General features: G+C 43.3%; 3 protein-coding genes across 3 annotated transcripts in view; 1 reads left to right on the forward strand and 2 right to left on the reverse strand.

The window, feature by feature from the left end:
* The window catches only part of itga1 (integrin, alpha 1), a 32,408-nt gene extending 27,583 nt beyond the window's left edge, over positions 1–4,825 (reverse strand). Inside the window, exon 1 of the mRNA XM_029168779.3 lies at positions 4,554–4,825. Within this exon, the coding sequence (XP_029024612.1) occupies positions 4,554–4,602 (49 nt within the window). The 5' untranslated portion in view covers positions 4,603–4,825. The remainder of the gene's footprint in view (positions 1–4,553) is intronic.
* Positions 4,826–14,301: 9,476 nt separating this feature from the next.
* LOC114867187 (Golgi phosphoprotein 3-like) lies at positions 14,302–18,990 on the forward strand. Its single transcript, XM_029169640.3, has 5 exons — positions 14,302–14,718; positions 15,136–15,267; positions 15,677–15,791; positions 16,047–16,207; positions 17,439–18,990. Exons 1-5 carry the CDS (start codon positions 14,509–14,511, stop codon positions 17,700–17,702), a joined length of 882 nt encoding a protein of 293 aa, XP_029025473.1. The 5' UTR covers positions 14,302–14,508; the 3' UTR covers positions 17,703–18,990.
* A 188-nt stretch (positions 18,991–19,178) lies between these two features.
* Positions 19,179–19,978, reverse strand: pmaip1 (phorbol-12-myristate-13-acetate-induced protein 1). The gene is made up of 2 exons (XM_041073263.2): positions 19,966–19,978; positions 19,179–19,852 (listed from the first exon to the last, which is right to left on the reverse strand). The coding sequence occupies exons 1-2, from the start codon at positions 19,976–19,978 to the stop codon at positions 19,722–19,724; spliced, it is 144 nt and encodes a 47-aa protein (XP_040929197.1). The 3' UTR covers positions 19,179–19,721.
* Positions 19,979–21,493: the final 1,515 nt, after the last annotated feature.

The raw sequence follows: 21,493 nt of genomic DNA on the forward strand, positions 1-21,493 counted from the left end.
ACACGTTGCCCCGGGCGACGCCGCAGCTCCAACGCTGCCGGTGTGATGCCAGTTTGATGGATCGCTGTGGCCCACTCCTGGCTTGGGAGAGAGACGGAGGAGGGGGGGGGGGGCTCTGCTTGACAGGCCTGGTGCACAGATGCAGCGTTGCTCAGGCTGCAAAACCACACGTACACATCTAGACTGTGAGGCTATCGGCACTTCCCAGACCCAAAGGACTGGAAGTATGTGTTTGCATCCAAGTTTCGTTTTGTGTTTCTTCTGGACGGAGGGTACGGGGTCTCGGTTGGCACAGACCAGCGAAAACAAGGAAATGACTCCAGACGGACCTAAATCCTGTTGAACAAAAAAGTCACTTTATCATAAACTACACCCAAAACAAAAATGTTCAAAATGGAAGTCAATACTGGGAAACAGCTCAACAGTGGCCGTGTCCATCCCATAATACACTCTACAGTTCTGTAGCAGGTCAATAATCTGCACCGATTGCAAGTGAGGCCTCACGGTTCGAGTTTGCCAGCATTGCTTTCCCTAATTAACCAGGACGGAAATGTTGCCTTTAATTGCAGCAAGTGTTCTGTGAATTCATGCAGACTAAACATGTACACAATATTAAATATTCCACAGCCTTTGTATTTAAATAAAATTAATATAATCCCCAAAGTCTATCAAAAAGGAGACCCTAATTGCTCATTGATGGCTGTTGCTGATGCACAGACTAATGTACAGTATCTGCTTTGGCTCACAGGAGGTTCTAAACTATTCAGCTTTGTCCTCTTGCTCCATTATCAACACAAATAAATGAGCATTGATTTCCTGAGTACATTTCCCAAAAAGCCCCCTCTTGAAAATGTTTAAGCATGAGAATGAATATACAGTAGATGCTGCAGGGAGGCCTACTGTACAGTAAGTCACCCTCTCCACATTTCACTCCTCTGCTGTGAATAATGCAATCTCCTGGTATCCCAGATTCCCTGAAGCAGACATTCTCTTTAGCCCGTTATCCTCTCGCTCCTCCCTGTCTGCTCTGCCTCTATGTCCCAATGCCTGACGGCCACTAAGCAGCGCCAGGGGTCCGACCGGTGGAGGAATGGAGGCATTCGTTTTAAGAAGAAGCTCCCGAAAGTCCAAAAAGTGAGCGAAGAGGTGATGAGCGATGAGCCGTGATGACGGCTCAAAGTGCTTTTCATGTGTTCAGGGTGTTTCTGTGTGTGGCTCGACCCCGTGCGGTGACCTACGCGAGCGGACACGACACATGATGCTCACACGGTCACGAGCGTCTGGTTGCTCCAGTGATGCCTGATGACAGGCGTTAAGAGCGTGTTTGGAAACGATTCCCTTATCACTCACGCACACGGGTCTCCGGGTTTGTTTTAAAATTAGAGGAGGATCCGGATCCCGAGACGTCACAGACAGATCGCTCTCTCTCTCTCTTTTCTTGCGTCTTGGAGGAGCCAAGTTCTGCAGAAAAGGACTTCACGTTCGCTGGGAGGAAAAGGGTAAACGTGAAGAAGAAACTTCTCTTTTAGAGCGGCCTCACTTTCCTGTCTTCAGCAGAAGAGAATGAGAGAGCGTGACTCAAAGATGACTCAGATCTGTGCCCAACCCAGCCCACACACACTTTATTAATCTGACTATCAACTACACACATGCAGAATCTACCAATGCACCTCCAATTCTACGCCTGACGCCGTTAAACTCATACCTCTGAAGAGCATTACTCATCTGCAGCGGGTCGACCGTGAAAAGTCATGTGGGTGGCCTTTTGTGGTTTTAACGACTCACATGCTAAATTTTTGAACCATCCTTTCACCACAGTTCATGGAAATGTATGTTCTTCTCTTCAGTGTTTACAGCCACTTCCTGCCAGAGAAGCTATTTTCTGACACCACTTGCACCCGAGCAGCACAAGCTTGACTTCATTTGAAAAAGTGACACCTTTATAACGTTAACAACTTGCTGTCATTTATTATTTGATTATAAAAAAATTTAATTAAAACTTTTGACTTAAACTAAGACAGTAAAATATATACATTTTATATTTTTACTATATTTACTAAATTGTATCTTCAGCAAGCTGCTATTTTCGATTTTTTTATGCAAAGTTGCAGTGGATGTCGCTGAGAGTGACACTTCGGAAGAGCTTGAAGTGATTAGTGAATAACAACCACAGGTCCCACGCAACTAGCGCTGATAAACATCTTTCATATCACACCTGCACAAAAGTTTGTTTCAATGTCAAGATCCAAATTAAATGAGCTTTCAGCTGGCACTGTGTGTTTGAAGCTATCGTTTATTCCAGCAGGAAAAAGGAACTACGCTGTATCTTCATGTTTTCCTTGCGTCTTATCTTTGCCAGAGCAGACAGGAATCCGCGTTCTGCTCCAGCTTCAGGTGACTGCATCGCGTGGCTGAGCTGACGATGCACAAGGCTTTTCTTTAAAAATTCCATCTTTCAGCTGAGGAGGAAACTTGTTGAGTTGTTCACTTCTTCACCTACGTTATGTACAAAGTTTGACCCTAATGTGAAGGAGTTTGTATCAATCAACAATCTTTGATTGTCTTTCAGACACTGGCTGAATCAATACATGAGGGAAGCTGTTTGTTGCTGCCAGCAGAAGGTTTACATCAGATTAGTGCTGATTGCTTTGACCCTGGAACTCGCTGACTCAAACCAAAGACAGCAGAGGAGGACGGAGAGGAGGGGAGGACACGTCGCTAATGGCAGCCGGGCCTTGGCTCGCTACACAGTCTGGACCAGCTTTTGATGCTGGAGGACTTACACCCGCTGACCTTATCGCTTAATACATTAACTGGCATCCACCGCAGCTCTCTGCATGCTAACAAAATGCAGAGAAGAGGCCAATTCCCAAGACGGAGATGAGGGAGACTGCAGGAAAACAACAAGCGGCTCCTCTGAGGAGTGGAGGAATCTGAATCAGTCTGTGTCTCACTGACCCTTCGCTTCTTTTTCCGTCCTTGCACTGTATCAGGGGCTGCTGCAGGGAGATAAAGACGTCAAATCTCCACACGTGTGACTAGGCACACCGCTGTCTGAATGACAAATGTGTGATAAATGTGTCATCTATGCTCTGAGGTCTGTGCAGGGAGATGGACGCTCAGAAAGCGTGTGAGCTCATTCAGACCAAGAACCTGTGAACTGACGTTTTGAACTATTAATCAAATAAAACGTCATGTTTAAAACCAAACCGAAAATTGAGGTTAATCACATCACCGAAAGACAACTGACAGATTAGCTAAAAGAAAATTGTCTCTGTAGGCAAAAGAAGAGATGTTGATTCTTCTCACATCAGGTCCAGCTCGTGGTGATTGAAGCCAGACCCACTTCTGCTCAGCAGCTAAACTCAAACCACCTGTGGCCTCGTCTTCGTCAGGAATGTCCAGCGCCGCCGCGGCTATAAACGCAGCAGAGGCAGCTCCGATAACGCGGGATCTCCCACCCAGGGTCCTCTACCCTCCTGTACTCACCCTGCATCACTACAACCAGCTGCGGCAGACGGGTGCAGTCAGACCAAGCAACAGCCGGCCCAAAGCTGCCGGGAGCATGGGGGGGGGGGGGTGAAGGGGTCACGCTGGGCCAAGAAACACGACTGCTTGATGTTATTGAAGTAATTTGCAATGTGAGCTTCAGCTGATCCCTTTACACACACACACACACACACACACACACACACACACACACACACACACACACACACACACAAACACACACACACACTTATCTCTGGGTTTAACTCAATTCTCTAATGACCCTCACACGCCGGCATCACATGTAAGCAGAGGAATCTAAAAGCTAAAGAGAGACATACGCTGCGTGCTCTGCTTTGAGACGTTCCCCCGACTTTGGTGTTTTTCCCTCAGGTTTGAACTTGAACATGACCTGGACGTTGAGGAGCTGAGCCTCAGCTCACGTCCCATCACCGGAGGGACCCTGACACATGTCTATTACTAACGCAGCCCTAACTACAGCTGGTGTTAGTCCACCATTCATTTGGATGTACAGCTTTTAAAAGTACTTCAGACCAATTATGACTTCAGATTTCTGGAAAACTAGATCCATTCAGCGGTTGTTTTGTTTCAGGCATAATTATACATGACAAGCGAACTTTCTGACAACTCATGGTGAAAAAAACGGACACTTTTTTTGCTTAATGACAAGACTTGTGAGTAAAGTCTGTCCTGTTAAGACACTGGACTGACTGACTTCAACAGGAGGCGACCTGACAGAGCGTGGACCGAACGGCTGCATGTAGAAACAATCAGGCACCCTGCGGTCTCCCTCCGTCGGAATAAATAACATCTGGCCAATACGGACGGAAAGTCTTTCGTGGCGTTTTACGGGCACATTGTGGTGCCACCGCGTCTTAATGGACACACAGTGAGCGACACGCCTAATGGATGCTTTTAGTCGCTCGGCGAGTCAATTACGCGCGCAGCGATGATCTAAGCCGTTTTCCGGCGAGCGCGCAAAGACGCGTCGGCGACCTTGGAGCGCGTTTAAAGAAGCACCCGAGAGCACCGACAGCACTCACCGACCACCGCCGCCGCCGTCAGGGCGCAGCGTCGACCCGCCGCGAGCATCCTGACGCACGAAGTGCCCGCGTCGATCCAATTAGTCCGCGCGCCTTCTCTCCGCGTTACGCAGCCACGCAGTCAGCTCGCTAAATGACCGGCGAGAGATCACGAGGCATTTCCTGCTCCGCAGCATCCGCAGATAGTAATGAAAAAGGACGCCACTACTACAGCGGGGATGGTCTCCACTCCACGGGGCGAGACAGAAACAGGGAGGAGTGTGAGAAGGGGAGCGGACGCGAACGGAGTCTTGGTCTGACGCTCGATGGGAAAATATGACCAGTCAGAAACTCAGCAGTGCCCTGATGCGTGGAGACGAGGACACAGCTGTCAGGAACAGTCAGATCATTGCTTTTCCAACATGAACCGGGTAAAAGTGCATCGAGTCTGCACGGTTTGGAGGAATTCGATGCGTAAAATGCATTATTATTACTATTGAAGGTGACAGCGTGATAAACAGATGTTTGCAATCTCCGCGGTGTAACAGTGGGAAACAAAAAACATGGTTCAGACATTTCGTGGAAACATCAACACTGGTGATTTTCCCTCCTGATAAAATTTTGAAATTGCTCAACTCTCCGTGTAAGTGATTCATTTCCCAGGAGTCCAAAGTCCTTTCCCAGCCGAAAGTACTACTATTACTGGATGAAGTCCTGTGAAGGCACCGTCTGAGTTACGCTGTGTCTGCGCAGATGGTGTCTGTTAATTAACACAGCTTCAGTTTAATGAGTCATTCAAACAAATGAGTTCAGTTCCCATGTAGTGTTTTCAGTAGCATCACTAGTTTAGTAAAGTCATCCTACACATTACTATTCAGGAATCAGCATCTTTACTTGATATGATGCTGTGGTGTGATTTAATGTCCCATGACTTCACATCTTACTGTAAAAATGAAACCTTTGATTGATTTGTTCAGCTGTTTGCAGTTTATTTATTTATTGTCTTTTTGCCAGTAGCTTAATTCCTGGAGCTCAGTTTCAGCGCCACATGACTCCTGTTGTTACAACATGGACTCGAACCCAGGGACTCACAGCTGGCGTTACCCTGCAACACCATCACAGGACTAGTATGAGGAGGCTACTATACATTCAGAGGTGCGTTTATTATTACAACCAACCAGGTGCATAGTTACCTTATTACAAAAAGCTACCGGAGAACTGCTGACTCATGCAACTGGGTGATACGCAGTTCTGCCTGTAATGAGCCTGCTTTGCACTAATGCTGCGGTTCTCCTCAAAAACGCCATAAGCGGAACATAGAAATCCTCTGGTGGCAGGTTCAACATACGGTATCATATAATCGCTGGCATCGAGCTCCTCTTCATCATCATGAGCCTGAAACCACGTGATGACAACCCAGAAACCACCAGCGTTTATCCTGCAGGTCCCTCATGACGCCTTGTTAGCCGCAGGTAATCAATACTGAGGCATTTATGATACAAGTAGCAGCAGATGTGTTTTTTATATGTCGTGTACTGTGGGTTTAATTGACGTCAGGTGCATCGGCTGCTGTGATTGACGGAGCTTCTTTCCTAAGGAGGTGTTAGATCGGCCTCTCCCGCTGTAACTCCATCCATCCATCAGCCGCTCCCAGAGGCAGGCTACACCCTGGGCAGGCTGCAGATCCGACCACACGTAATGGGATACATGTACTGTCAAACAGACGCGTGAACGCTCACGGCAGTGGCCTAAAAAAATCACGGCTCGTCCCACGCTTATCGCGATTTATGGAAAGTTGTGGTCGCGCAGGAGTCACTAAGCTGTGCTCAATGTCTAAATATTGCGGCTCTTGTTAATATACAAACATGGAGTCATTTATGTATTTTCTGTGTGCTGAACCTCTGCTGTCCATATGGAAACACAGCCCACGCACTCAGAGACTCATGCCTGCATCAAACGGGACCTCAGGAACCTCCAGTGAATGGGACAGTTTACTGCAGTCCTTCCTGTCTTCAGCCTGCACATGTCCCAGGCTGAGACTCAGGAAGTCTGATTGGTTTCAGTGCATTTCCTCATTACGGCCCTTCCCCGGCCATCTCTCCCTTCCTCATCCTCTGACACACTCTGGCCCCTTTACATGCGTCTTTCTTCTGATAACAATGCATAGAGAGTGTTGTAATAGTCCTCCGTGTTTTCATATTTGACCTGTGCACAGTTTCCCCCCTTTCCTCCATCTCCCTGTCTTTCATGCTGACACACTATATGTTCCTCCTGTGAGTCTGCTCTAATGTCTTCCCCTGTCTGTATACATGCAGACAGGATGGGAGCATTAGATAGGCCCTCTATATACAGTAACATCCATAATGAATCAAAGGCATCTTTATTCAATTTCACAAATGCTTTATTTGAATAAATTACTCCAAAGCAATTTTCTTCAAACAATCAAGCCGGTCTTTGTTGCTTTTTGCGGTGTAAAGCATCGCCGCGGTAATAAAGACGAAGCGTGGATCCAGGACAGTAAATCCCTCTAAGTGAAGGAAATGAGCTCGCTTCATATACTGTCGTCCGACAGAGGCTATTTATTTTCAGACTGGGTCAGTCGCTGGGTCGCGCTGAAACCAAACAGCCCGGTAACAGGCTCCCCCCTCCAGCGAGGAGCGCTCACAGTGAGCATGCATGGAATCTGTACTGTATACAGAGGCAGCTCACAGTAAACACACTCTATGTATGGTATTATGTATTTGTCTTTCTTTATATACTGATAATTACATGATTATGAGTAATACTACCTTTCACAAATGAACCAAGAAAGTTGTTCTTCCATTTCCTATTGACTTAGAAAATCAATCAATGCAGCATTAAAACCTTATACCTTATATAAAACCTATAGACGTTATAGCTTCAACACATCTGGATCCCACATCTGTAGGTCGTTGCTCTGATCCACTGCTTTGGACCAGGACTCACACTTATTTCTATACAAGGGCATCTTGGCCCTGTTGCTGATCACTGACGTTTGCTTCTGTTTTATAATCTCCGATGCACAGAGAAGGCAGCGAGATAAGAGACGAGCCTCCGCCGCTGTGGTTTTGATGCACGGCGACGCGGCCCGTTGCTCAAATCCGTCCTCTCCGATTCCTCTTCGACGACAACGGCTTCTGACTGCGTGTTCACACGCGAACATCAACCAGAACAAACAGAGCTCGTGCTCGACGCTGTGGGCCCCGTCTTTTTTCACTGCGCTCTGTTTTGCTTGTGCTACTAAATAAATGTGTCTGTTGTAGCACAAAAGCGTTGATGAGAAACATTTTGGTAGGAAATAGGAAACGTCTTCTGATAAAAACCAGATGGAAACCGCTGTGATGAGCAGATCAGTGCTTTATTTGGCGTTAGATAGATCCTTGTGTGGGACATCGACACATTATTTGTTCACACGCAGCCAAAACATCCAGATTTGGAAACTGGACTTTTTCATCAACAAATGGAATAACCCTAATTCCCATTCAGACTTTATTCCATGGAGACATGGAAGCCTTCAAAGCAAACCTCCGAGCTCCCCCGGGCGTCTGAAAACAGCAATCTAACACATGTGGCCGCCAATTAGAGGGCTCTCTGGTCTCTTCCTTCTCTCTTCCTCTATCTCTCCTCCGGCCCAGTTTCTGAAAACAAGGAGCTTCCCATCACTCTGCAGAGGGTCGCGACCCTTCGACTCTGTCAACACCGAGGTAGCGTGTTGGTCACGGCCCCGGCTTCTTGCTGTCCGTCTCCTGCAGACGCAGCAGACACCTCCGTCCTTCGCTCCGGCAGCAGCTAATCCTTTATCTCTGCTGTGAGGCGTCGTGCATCACGCTCCAATTCCTTCACACGCATGACACAGAATAGACCAAAAAATACACCAGCGTGTTTGAATAAACACCCTCCACCATCAGATGAAATATGACAGCATTCAAAGCAGGTCTGAGGCCGTGAACTGTTTCTTCCTGTATTCTTGGATAAGACTAGGCAGCATTGTTGTGGAAGTCGAGTCAAAGTTAGAAGCCATCATGAATCTGCCATGTGTGCAACGGAGCAATGAGTGGCATGCGATCGGCATCAGTTCAGTTGCTGCCTCATCCTCAAGGATCAGACGTGGGGCTGCTGCGTGGTATTGTCCCTCCTGTGTAACACACTAGGCATGTTTTAGCTGCGCAGGCTGTGCTCAGGACTTCTATTACATCTTATTTTGGCAGCCCGGTCTGATTTGTCACCAGCTGCATTACATGTAGCAATAACACACGTTGGCGTCTGAGTGGAACGCGATGCTCGATGCGGCCGAGGTGCCTCGACGCTACCATTGGCTTTTGAGCGTCAGGGGCAGAGGAGGGTACGAATGCTATCGGGTCTCCTCAGATGAGCAGCAGGACTCAGTGGGTTGACCTCTGACCCCTTGTGAACCCATCGCTGGGCCCCCTCGTCGTGTTCACGTCGACGAGATGTCGGTCGACCTCAAATCCCATGTTTGCGGTGAACCACTCGCTGGCCTCTGACCACGACTGGTGAACAGCACGAGGAGTCATCTGGGCCGGATTATTGGCCGGCGCTGCCTGCATGTGCGGTGAAACACAATATTTCACGTACAAAGTAGAATGTTTGCATTAAGGTCTCAGTTAACAAAACATGATATCACCATGAAAGTGAAAAGAGTTAAACATTCTTTGTCACATCATACAAAGTGATGTTTTGTAAATCCTTAGCTCTTCTGACTCGGTTTTATTGGATATGAAGTAAGATTATGTACGAAAATTACTCTTTATTTATTTTATATGTCATATATATATATATATATATATATATATGTCATATATATATATATATATATATATATATATATATATATATATATATATATATATATATATATATATATATATATATATATATATATATATATATATATGACATTTGTAGTGGTTGTAGTTAAACAGTGTAATATTATATTAAATTGACATGATCCATGTTTACTTTGCCCATGTGGAATCACAATCATCTTCTGCAGCTGTCAGGCCACAGTCTCCTAGTATCAAAAGCATTATTACAGTCATTACTACTGCCAAAGGTCTCAATATTATTTATTATATTTATTTAGCCTGATGTTTGACTTGCAGCCAATGTCAAATGTTTGATCAGATAGTGGAGTAGTATGAAGCAAGGAAAACTCAAAACTGTAAGTTTATTCAGTCACGTTCCACTCTTGTTTTGCCTTGAACCGAGCAGAGCTGCTTGGACTGCTCCATCACTGCTGCAGAGCAAATAAACCGAGCGCTGGGCATGAGGTCATCGGTGCTGCTCACTCATCAGCTGTCCCCGGCCTCTAATCAGACGTCGTCCGACTGAACAATGTTGGGAAGGGTCACTTTAAGGATCGAGCTAATGATGGACGCGGGTGGACTTTCTCCACAGTGTGTGTGTGTGTGTGTGTGTGTGTGTGTGTGTGTGTGTGTGTGTGTGTGTGTGTGTGTGTGTGTGTGTGTGTGTGTGGACTTTCTTACAGCTGGCTTTCGGGGCCCCTACAGGACTCCCATTGTTGGAGGCTTCCTGGAAGGAATCTAACGGGGTGAACAGAGGAGGAAGGGAGGATCAGACAAACATGGAGGCGAAATAGAAACAGGACCTTTGGCTTTGAAATATAATCATGATGTAATTATTTCACCCTACAGTACACGCCTACTGTACGCCGCCCCACAAACACATACTGTACACAATGCCTGATGAACAGTTGTACTGTATTGTGTCACAATGAAATCAGCATCGCGTTGTAGCTGCAGCTTCTTCTGATGATCCTGTACTGTTTAACACAGTACGGAGCTTCAAACTACGTAATACATAATGGGTTACCAGCATACTTCCTTTAATTCATTCAAACCTGATGTAGAAGGGAAGCTATGGGCAAAGGGGCACTACCAGCAGAACCTTAATTGCAGTACTAATCAACAGCATCTGGACACATTTATAGTGATAATAATGATGCTGTATAACTTGGCAGGTCAGGGCTGGATAATAGACTCATACCTGCACAATGTGACATATCTGGTTTAACTGCACGCTTAGGTCTGTTTATTTCTTTAGAGTCACGTGAAAATCCCATCACATGACGCTCATGATGTATATTCAGTGACATCCTGAAACAACCACTTCATCCATGTGATCAAACACATCCTCAGCTGATCTGTGTCCTATATAAAACTTTGAGCTTGTACTGGGATCTCTGCTGTGGAGAAACGCGGTCGGTTGCATTATACGCTGCAGAAGTGTTGCCTCATTGTTGTGTTTATTATTCATGTCATGTGTGAATGGGCCAAAGGCAAAGCACTTCCAGTAATTGTGCAGAGCTGGAGCAGATGCTGAAAAGGGCATTCTGGTGCTTTCGGTCTTTTACCACGTCGTCCTTTCTCTTGAACTTTAACTATTGTTGGCTGTGTGTGTGGCACCTGACCCGGATCTAGCGTGTCCTTGCGCTGTGTCATAATCCCCGCAGAAATAATATCGAGCTTCTGTTTCTCTCAACTATCATGTTCACAACTATGAAACTGTGAAACATTTGGAGATGTGACCTTTTAATTTCCAATTACTGATATTTTCCTCTCTTGTTTCTTGAGCTGCGGGGAAATTGATAGCAGCTTCATTTTCCATATGATCCCAAAGTTGTGATTCTGCTTGTTCTCAGCCGTCTTTTATTCACTGGGGCTTTTGAATATCACAAGCTATTAAATATAATTATATTTTCTCAGCCATTATTCTCCACACAGTGTAGAGGGCAATTGAGGGACTCTAATTCACTTACATCAGTGCGATGTAAGTGACTCCCCTAGTCGTCCCTGTGGGGGGTGTACATGTGCATTTATATAAAAGGGGGCACTAGGGGTCAGGCCTTTGCCTACTCCAGAGGCAGGAAATGGCTCCAATATGGGCCTGAGTGTGGCCTCCATTAAAGCTCTGGGGAGCGATTCAGGCTCTTTGTCAGGACCAGAACTCCAGGATCAGTGCACAAAAAATGTACAAAGTGAAAAATACAGATGTTTTGTTTGGTCCATTTAAAACCAAAGACCTCTGGGCTTCACGGAGACTCAAAGGTTTATTAATAGTGTCAGTGGAGCGGCAGTACGTGCTGATATGGCAAGCAAAATTTCTGTCAAGTTGAACATTTGGACATTTAAATATGATATTGGAAGCTTTGACCTATTTATTGCATCTAATCTGTTCCGACTTTAGCCTGGTGACATTTGCTGTGAGATTTTTTCCAGGCCTAACACTCCAAGGCCTTTGCTTCTTACTGTCTTGGACGGGGTGCAAATATGCTACGTAAATGGTCAGAGTGTCGGTGGAGTGTCTGTGCTGTCATGGCAGCAGATATGGCTGTTTACACAGAGCATATTTCCAACTGTTTGAGAAATCATCTCAACAAGGAACTCCTTAACATCACAGACATAGACACTGCTAGTCAGCCAGACTGTGACGTGTTTTGAATTTAAAAAATAATCATATCTAACCTAAATATTAAATATTGTTTAACAGGAGCTAATAAAACATGGTAAAACTCCTTAAGGTGCCCTGGTAGAAATTCTGTTATAGACCAGGTTTTAAACAGGAAACAAGTATGAAAAATGCCAAGAATGCTGAGTATCCATTTCTTTTCCAAATACACTCGATGATATTAATCTTTAATAACTTTTAGTTAAATTGTTTCGTAAATAAACGCGGCATGTTTAACCTCAGTGAGCCACTGTTTCCTACTGTAATAACCTAATTTCCCTTCAGGGATCAACAGTTTGATCTAATCTTAGATTACATCCTCTGGTTCAGATGATGTTGCAGCATCAGTTATATGTTACAGAAGATTTGCTGGATTCATTAATCACTCATTAATCACTCCTGTTGATGGCTGTCTTTGAATTAGTCTGACACGACCTGGTTAAACTTGACCGGCTGCAAAGGTATGTCACACGTTATCTCTTTTACTCATTAATCGTGGGGAAATATTTCTAATAACAATCACACTCTCTTGAAATAATAAATTTAACTTGTTCTGGGAATGAGAGAACATCCCAGACTTGTGTTGTTGTTGTTGTGTGTGTGACATAATGAGCAGGCAATGTTCTTAAATATTTCACATCCTTTTGTGCAAACTAACCTCAACTCCATTTCCCAAATCCTTTTTTGGATTAAAAAACACAAGCAAACAATACAACTGGATGTTTGTGTTTATGTTTATGTAGCTGGATGTCTTTTGAGCATACTTGGGATTTCTTTTCCTTGTGCTGTGAGCTTTTGAATGGGTGACATGTTGACGCCATAGCAGGAAAAGCGTTTAGAGACATTAACAGCTGCTCTCCATTTATAATAATTACTCAGGTTTTGTGGATGCTTGTATTACCTATGTGTTTTTCCTGAGATAATGAGGCAAATTACTCATATGACAGATTAATTTTAAGGTTTTAACAGTCTTGCCCTACAATACAAAATAAACCAAATAAGACTGAGTGATTTTAATGAATTTATTAATTGCGTTTTACAGATATGGCCCAGTATGTCTATGTCACAGTTAAATTATGAAAAAACATCTTTCTAATAGAGAAATGGTAAAAACACTGATTAATACATCTCTAACATCACTCACACAAGGTTTTCTCCAATGCATATGTTTAAATATCTTTTACTCAAATACTGTCACTATGAATTATTTACGTCCACTCTCTTTTTATAGTCTTTTATAGTCTACAATAAATGTCATCACAATTCCAGTAAAAAGAAAAAAAAGAAAAACACACAACGTGTCAGCTTCCTCTTAATCACACACTGAAAATTTTTTCTTTCGAATTCAAAGTAAAACATTCCCTTTCCCAAAAACAGGACAAATAGCCATGAGCTCAACAGGAAATAGGACCATTCAGCAGCATCAACGTCTACAGTAGTAACCAAGCAGCACAGAAAAGGAGAGGAACGCCAGCGGACATTCAAGGTCTGCCACCTTGTGCTGACATTCGACATCACAGTCCCTTTTTGCCTGAAGAAGTAGTAAAGTAGTAAATTAAATAGTATAAATAAAGTCTTATAAATAACCTAAATAAGGTTTTGGCTTAAGAGTTGAAGAGAAGTATTTTCTTAAATACTTAAATAAAGAGATACTGATATATGATCAATGAGACATTTACTTTGACCTACTATTTACTGAAAAAGACTGTAAGAATCAAAAATAAACACAATGAAAAAAGAACACAAATACTATACTATACTATACTATACTATACTATACTATACTATACTATACTATACTATACTAATTTAGATAAATAATGTGAATAATGTGAAACCTAAACATGGATAGTGGATTGAGAAACTTCACCCTGGGTGTGTACTGTAAGTGTGCTGTGCTGGATCCTGAGGTCTGGTTTGGATTACTCTTGTCAGCATTTTTCCCAGTTTTGCTTTTCCGGCTCACTGCCAGACATGTGTGGACATGTATTTTGATATTTAATACAATCCATCCTTTCGTTGATCTGGGCTGCGCTTTTAGTGCCACTTGTTACAAATTACACATTGCATGAGTATACTAATTCTCTTTTTTGTCCTTCTCATATATATTTTTATATTTGCATTCGTTCTCATGCAACTAGAACATATTGTTAACATTCTTGTGAGTACGTGCTTATAGCGTTTATATTTGCAGCATTTCCGATTCCATGTGAAGGCAACACGCGTGATGCGTTCACGGCTCAGCTCGGACCACAGCGACGTCAGTGCCAGCGCCATGTTGGATCAGGAAATGGGCAGAGTCAAAGCAGGATCCCCGAGCGGAGCTGAGTGTTAACGGCCGTCTCCACTCGATCCGCTCGCCGTTTCACCACTTTCACCTCTAACAGTCCGTTTACATGCTGCGAGGATTTCTGGCTGACCCAAGCAGGCACCGTTCCCCGGATTTAATCGATCTGCACCGCCAGCGATGACTTCTCTCACGCAGAGGACCTCAGGCCTCGTCCAGCGGAGGACCGAGGCCATTCGCAGCGCCGCCGCCGACAAGGAGAGGGAGTCCGACGGCGAGGAGGACGAGGCGCGCCGCGGGGACGAGGATGACGAAGACAAGGGAGACTCAAAGGAAACGAGGCTCACACTGATGGAGGAAGTGCTGCTGCTGGGCCTCAAGGACCGAGAGGTGTGGGCTGATTTTAATCCGACTGTCAGGCTAGTTGAGAACTGAAACACTGTATACGTCAGCAAACGCGAAGCTAGCTTAACTTGGTTCATTCAGCCAGTACTTCGCGTCCCAACATTGTTTATCATGGCAACTTAAAAAAAACAAAGAGGTGATTGTTGGCTTGTTTGTTTTATTTAACCTCGTGATAAATGCACAATGGGATTGTGTAATTTATTATCTCCTGCTGCTACTGGTAAGCACAAGGTAAACATTAGCTGAATGACAGCGAGCATCCCAGATCCGCGTTACCTGAGCAATCTCCTTGACAAGTCGCCCGTCATGACGTAGAATCCGTTTCTCTCTGACGTCATCTGAGTTAACAACGCGCTGCACCTTGTCTGATTGTTTGCTTTGCCTCCTCTTCCTCCTCCTCAGGGTTACACGTCTTTCTGGAACGACTGTATTTCCTCCGGGCTTCGAGGGTGCATGCTTGTGGAGCTGGCGCTGCGAGGGAGGCTACAGCTGGAGGCCTGCGGCGTGAGGAGGAAAGGCCTGCTCTCAAGGAAGGTGAGGAACGGCGCCGGTGTGGTCAGAGGTTGGCCCGTCGGAAACACGCACGAGTACAGAAGGATGTGCAGGAACCTGCAGCCTTCAGGGTAGATCGATTTGCACGACAGATTACCCTAACATTGGGTTTCCTGGTTGTCTTGTCTTGACTCTGAGTCCATCCAGAGAGCAGTGCTGACATCCAATCACGCACCTGTGTTCACATTAGGATATTTGAGATGTTGATATGGGCAAAGTCATTGTTCTGGTGTAAACAAGATCCTCTTTAGACATAAAATAGGTGTTCAGAGGCTGAAGGCGCACTCAATAATCTTCTTACCTTTTACTAAGAAACTCCTGCTCATGCATGAAGCAAGTCTGCGTCCAAGCTGAATGCTCGTTCCAAATATGTCTGCTTTTGTTCGCCAAGGTGATCTGCAAGTCCGATGCTCCGACGGGGGATGTGCTGTTGGACGAGGCCTTGAAACACATTAAAGAAACGCAGCCTGCAGAGACGGTCCAGAGCTGGATAGAGCTGCTGAGTGGTGAGATAAGCCCTGATGAGTTTGACAATTAGCCCTTGGAATAATCTCCTCATTATTTAGCCTCTTGTGTCATTTTAATTATAGTTTGGGCAACTTTGTGAAACATCACTGAGCCACAACAGTCATTGTTTATTTAAACCATGTGACATGAAACATATCCATTGTCTTGTTTGTCAAAATCTGTCCCATGAGATTAACAAAAAAAAAAGTAGTAAAAGTGAGTTTAGCATGATCGGTGTGTAATGTGTTCTCTAGGAGAGACATGGAACCCCCTGAAGCTGCACTACCAGCTGAGGAACGTGAGAGAACGTCTGGCAAAAAACCTAGTGGAGAAAGGCGTCCTCACCACAGAGAAACAGAACTTCCTGCTTTTTGATATGACGACACATCCGCTCACCAACAGCACCATCAAACAGGCAAGGCTTCCTCGTCAGGACATTCCTGTCTTTAATAAAACACCACGTGCAGTAAAGGCACAAAAGGGGTTTTTGAACGTACCGCACAAACAGTCAGTCGGTCTCACTGTGCAAGTTAAACCTGCACAGTGACATTTGTTGGTCCTGTTCAGGTTTACCAGGAAATACACAACATGTTTGTCGTCAGCATATTTAACAGCTAGGAAAGACGCACAAACAGACGTTTAGGGGAAAAAACAATTAAACCTAAAAGGAGACATTTTAAAGGAGTGGGGTTTTTATGACATCATCTTTTTATCTTCATCAGCAGCTAGTCAGGAAAATGATAAGGTCTAATCTAATCAAAAACAAGGAGCTTATTCTTACAAAGCTTGTTATGTAGGTTATGAACTAACTATTGACATAATGAACCCACATGAACCTGAACCCACGTCAGCTTGACTTAACGAATCAATCATACATACTGTATCAACCTACTACCAAATTTTATGTAAATAATTCTATAGGCAAATGTCATATCAGGCCTTTCAGATGCTTCTGTTGTACCTTTTACTAACTCAACTACGTCTTTGAGGCGTTTGAACCTCACTCCTCTCCTTCCTTCCCCTGTCTGGTGCTTGAGCTGAGCTCGGCAGCTGCTGTCAATTAAATCCAGACAAGGAGCATTTCTTCGTTTTGTTTCTAATGTCATGAAAACATTACTGGTGAAATTTGGGAATGATTTTGAACATATTTTACTTTATACTAGTGAGTAAAATGTGATATCAGATGAACATTGAGTGGTTCTACTCTTTAATGAAATTTGGCTTCATATTACAGTGTTGGAGGGATTTACTTCACATTATGTTAGAAAATGAAAATCCTAGTTTTGTGATTTAAATTTCTGCATCTTGTTTAGATCAAATATCTTAACCATTACTTACTCATTATTTGGAGCCTGTATAATACGAATACAAACTTGTAAATTTTGGTGATTTTAAAGTGCTCAAAACCATAACTGTAATTTAATATACAGTAAATTAATTTTGTGGGCGTAAAAGAATTTCCTGTTTCACAACACCGGCTTTCAGCTCTGAGTGTGGAGTGGTGATTTTTTTTTTTTCTTCAGGTGTGGAAGGTTTGGTCTATGGGGGGAAAAATGTATTTTACTACCAACAGTTTGGTCCATTGAACACTGCTGGGATCTGAGCATGAATTGTCTATAAACATATATTCTTCTTGTTACCAACAGCGCCTTGTCAAGAAGGTCCAGGACTCCGTCTTGGAGAAGTGGGTCAACGATCCCCACCGCATGGACAAGCGAGTTTTGGCCCTAATCCTTCTGGCCCACTCATCCGATGTTCTTGAGAATGCCTTCGCCCCACTTCAAGACGAACAGTACGACCTGGCCATGAAGAGAGTCCACACTCTGCTAGAGCTGGAGCCCGAGAAGGAGAGCACAAAGCCCAACGCCAATGAACTTATGTGGGCCGTAGTGGCTGCATTTACTAAATGAAAACAGCTGACTGGTTGGACTGGAAGATCTGGTTGTGGTCTGTGTTATTTAATAGGTTGAAGGACTTCACTGAAACAGACTTAACTTCACTTTAATGACACAATCTTTTTTGGCTGGGGAGGCTGTACATCTATTCCGGATGACATTGTGGTGGTTAAATCAGTGCAATCCAATTGGTGGTGGGTTTCACCAAGTAACATTTGATTGGTTTGGAACGGTCTACACGGAAAATGACCAGCTGCTATACTATTTTGACATCAACACTATGGACTGATGGGCTTGTGTTAATGTTAGATGACATCAAAGAACAAAGCAAGTGGCAGCAGTAGTGATGGTGAATATAAAGATGTTGACTGGGGGCCAAGTTTCTCTTCTTCACTAAGGAAACCTCTCTGCATTACTACAAGATCAGGTCAGAGAAACGGCCTGGTCCTGTCTCCATGCTCTCTTCCCCCACAGGCTTATGCAGGGATAAAGGATAGCAAGTTACATGGCTATTGATGTTCTTTGCACTCATGCAGCTTTCCTGCTTTCACCCATTCATTGCCACCTGTTGGAAACACTACATGGATACGTTACTGAGTCATTCTTTCATAAATTTCCCATTCTCCTGTCTTCGTCATCAAGTAACGGTGAGCCAGGCTTTTTTTTGCAGCTTTTGGCTCACACCTAATGTAGAATTGAGTCTAAACAAAAACCGTATTAGTTCTCTGTTTCAGCAGTGGTCCATCCAATGTCTTCCATTTCTATTTATGTTGCTAATCAACGCTTGGTCTGTAGTAGTCTGCCATTTATCAAATACTTTGCACAGTCGATAGCCCTGTAGTTAGGGTAGTATTCATAGAGAACGCTTGTAAAGATGAGGTTGGATTATTATTAACCTTAACCCTGACTACAAACAATGAGATTGATTTTTATGAATGCTTTAAAGTCATTCCTCAGATCTCTGTGACCAGCCTGAAACAGCTCAGATCAGTGTGAACTGTTTGTGAAGTTACATCATCCGTTTCATGACATTGTTTGTTTTGTTTAGTTTTTTTTTTAAACTGCAAGGTATCAGAAAGTATGAAGAACTGATCCGTTTACAGCGAACAGACCATGCATGCTATCGGTGGAGGGGTTCTCGTGGTTGTAGCTGCAGAGAGAAGCTTGTATGTAATTATTAGTCACATGTGTATGATCTAATGGAATTCAATGAAAGGGATCTTCTCTTCTATCCTCTATAATTCTGTATGCTTTTGTATTACCACACAAAATAAAGTAAGGATCCTTTAAGTGCCTGAATTTATCACTGTTACGCTGTTGTCTTCTTTTATTTTATGTAAATTTAGGAATGAACTGAGTGAAATGGTTAACGTGAGCAACTGTTCGATACCTAGTTTGAGCTAAAGAATTCATCAGGTGACAGGAAACTGATCATATGTGCGATCACAGCTTTCACAAACGTCTCTCCTGACAACCGTGAAGTACACAGAATTACTGCAACTCTGTCATTTATTAAGAACCTTAGTAAAAAGACAATCAGGTCTTCAAGACATCTTTGACTAACAGATAATCAGATAATCATAATTACTGATTATTGATTAGTGTACAAAGATTGTGAAGTTTTGTAGTAATACAAAAGTACTACTACTAAAACAAACATTTTCTTTACCAACTGTATACTGTATGTTCTACAAATACAGTGCCAAGAACAGGGAGTAATGCACACAAATAATGAGTACAACTGCCCTCTTTCCAGAACTTAAGTGTGGTACATGTGAACAAACACATACCTAAGTACTTAAGTTAGGAGTATTTCCTCCATAGGTATAGGAGTACTTCCACCATAGGTATAGGAGTACTTCCACCATAGGTATAGGAGTATATCCTCCATAGATACAGGAAGCAACGTCAAGATGCGCCTGTATTCCTATGAACAGTTCACGTCAGCCTGAGGTGGTGAACCGGGTATCCGTAGTACGGGTTTGAAGACCTTCCGTTACAGCAATATGCATTTTATCCTCATGTACGTCGACCTCATGTCTCGCGTGACTTTATCACAGTCTTGTAGTTCTTGATCAGTATTTCCAGGAGTTTGTATTTCCAGTAAACCCCGTCTCCGATTTCGCGCAGCTCGCGCGCGCACAGGTCGATGGCGGCAGTAAAATCTGAGGAGGAAGAATCCAGTCAGGTGAGACAGGTAGAGAGTCCATGTCAAAACACATCAGAGCGCAAGTTCAAGTAAAAGTCCAGGTTCGGTGAATAGTTCTGCGATACTCACCACAGCTGGCCATTTTCAATAAGCTTCTGTGTGTCCGGGGCTGGTTCAAAGGCTCGGTTGTCTCCCGGTTCTTTTAAAGTTCGACGCGCTCACAGCTTCACAAGAAGGAACACGACTGGTCTGTTTGAGAAAATCGCAAGCTTTAATGGCTAATGACGTCAAGGGATTTCCCTAACAAGCCCCTCCCACTTATTTTTCTTCTACTTTACAGCTGCACTAAAGCACCTTTTATCAGTCTTATTACATAAAACCTGTATCTTACTGCTGAAACGCAACATCAGCTGCCTGTTTGTGTCTGGTAGTAGATACTGTGTACTTTATATCAACACAACAATGCTTAGTTTAACACAAACATACGTGTTAGGAATACCTTATGATGAAGTAACAGTCACAAGGTTTTACAAACAGAAAGTAAAACAAACAAACGACGTACTCATTTCCAACGTGTCACATGTAGTGTCATCATTCACAGAATTATACTAATGTCACGTGACAGATTATGTATTGAGCATTAAAACAGTAAATTTCTAATACAATCACTATTACTTTTAAAAATCGTAACTTGGTAGATGAACTGAGATTTTTAAGACAATTAAAAACAACTTTCTTTCATCCAATGCCATCCAATTGAGATGTTGTTTACCTGCACAATGATACACACTGACCCACATACAAGTTTAGTGATGCACAACATGTACAAATAAGTATTCAAATTCACAAAAATGTTAGTGACTCTACCACAGACTCCACAAACGTGATATTGCTTTAAGTCTTGAAAGTCATAAAAAACATGTTATGGCTTGCCGAAATCTACCCGGGCCCCATGAAAATGGAAGAAGTTGGTGACATACCGCCATGCAGTCAAGTGCTGGGAAGGTTGTAAAAATACATCATTGTAGTTTAGTATAATTGAAAAATATTGCAGTTGTTAGAAACGTTTTTGAAGGAAAAAAGGAAATAAAAGCTGTGAAAGTTTTAATGTAAAGACATTATAACATGCAAAATGCCAGACAGGTATGATCTTCTTTAAAGATGTTCTTTTTTGATTTTGGATATTTGAGTTGACTGAAACAAGTCATCTCCCAAATCTTCTGTTACAAATTAGAGAAGTTTATTATTTATGTTTACATTTTATTTAAAACATAATCAGTTCGTTTTGCAGCAATGGGTAATTTGCCTTGGGCCTCAAATTGTTAAAGGGAGACGCGTAACATCCAGAAAAATTCCACTTAGGTGCAATGCTCACAACTCGTGACAGGTTACAAGAGCCTCACAGAAAGAAAAACACAGCTGGTAAAGCGTCAGTACACACAGTAATTAAACCTCTTGTTTAGTTATATATTCAGTAAATGAGACCTTATAAATGTGAAGTCACTTCATTCAATATATACAACTAGTGTGTGTCGCTTGGTGTTTAATAGATAAAGAATGTATTCAGGAAATCACACTTAAACAAACTCCTACATACACAAAGTTTCTGTTTTCCAGTAGCAGAGTCAGGTCTGAATGTACAGTACAACAGCTTGAT

This window comes from Betta splendens, chromosome 12 (genome assembly GCF_900634795.4).
Source record: "Betta splendens chromosome 12, fBetSpl5.4, whole genome shotgun sequence".
Taxonomy (NCBI): domain Eukaryota; kingdom Metazoa; phylum Chordata; class Actinopteri; order Anabantiformes; family Osphronemidae; genus Betta; species Betta splendens.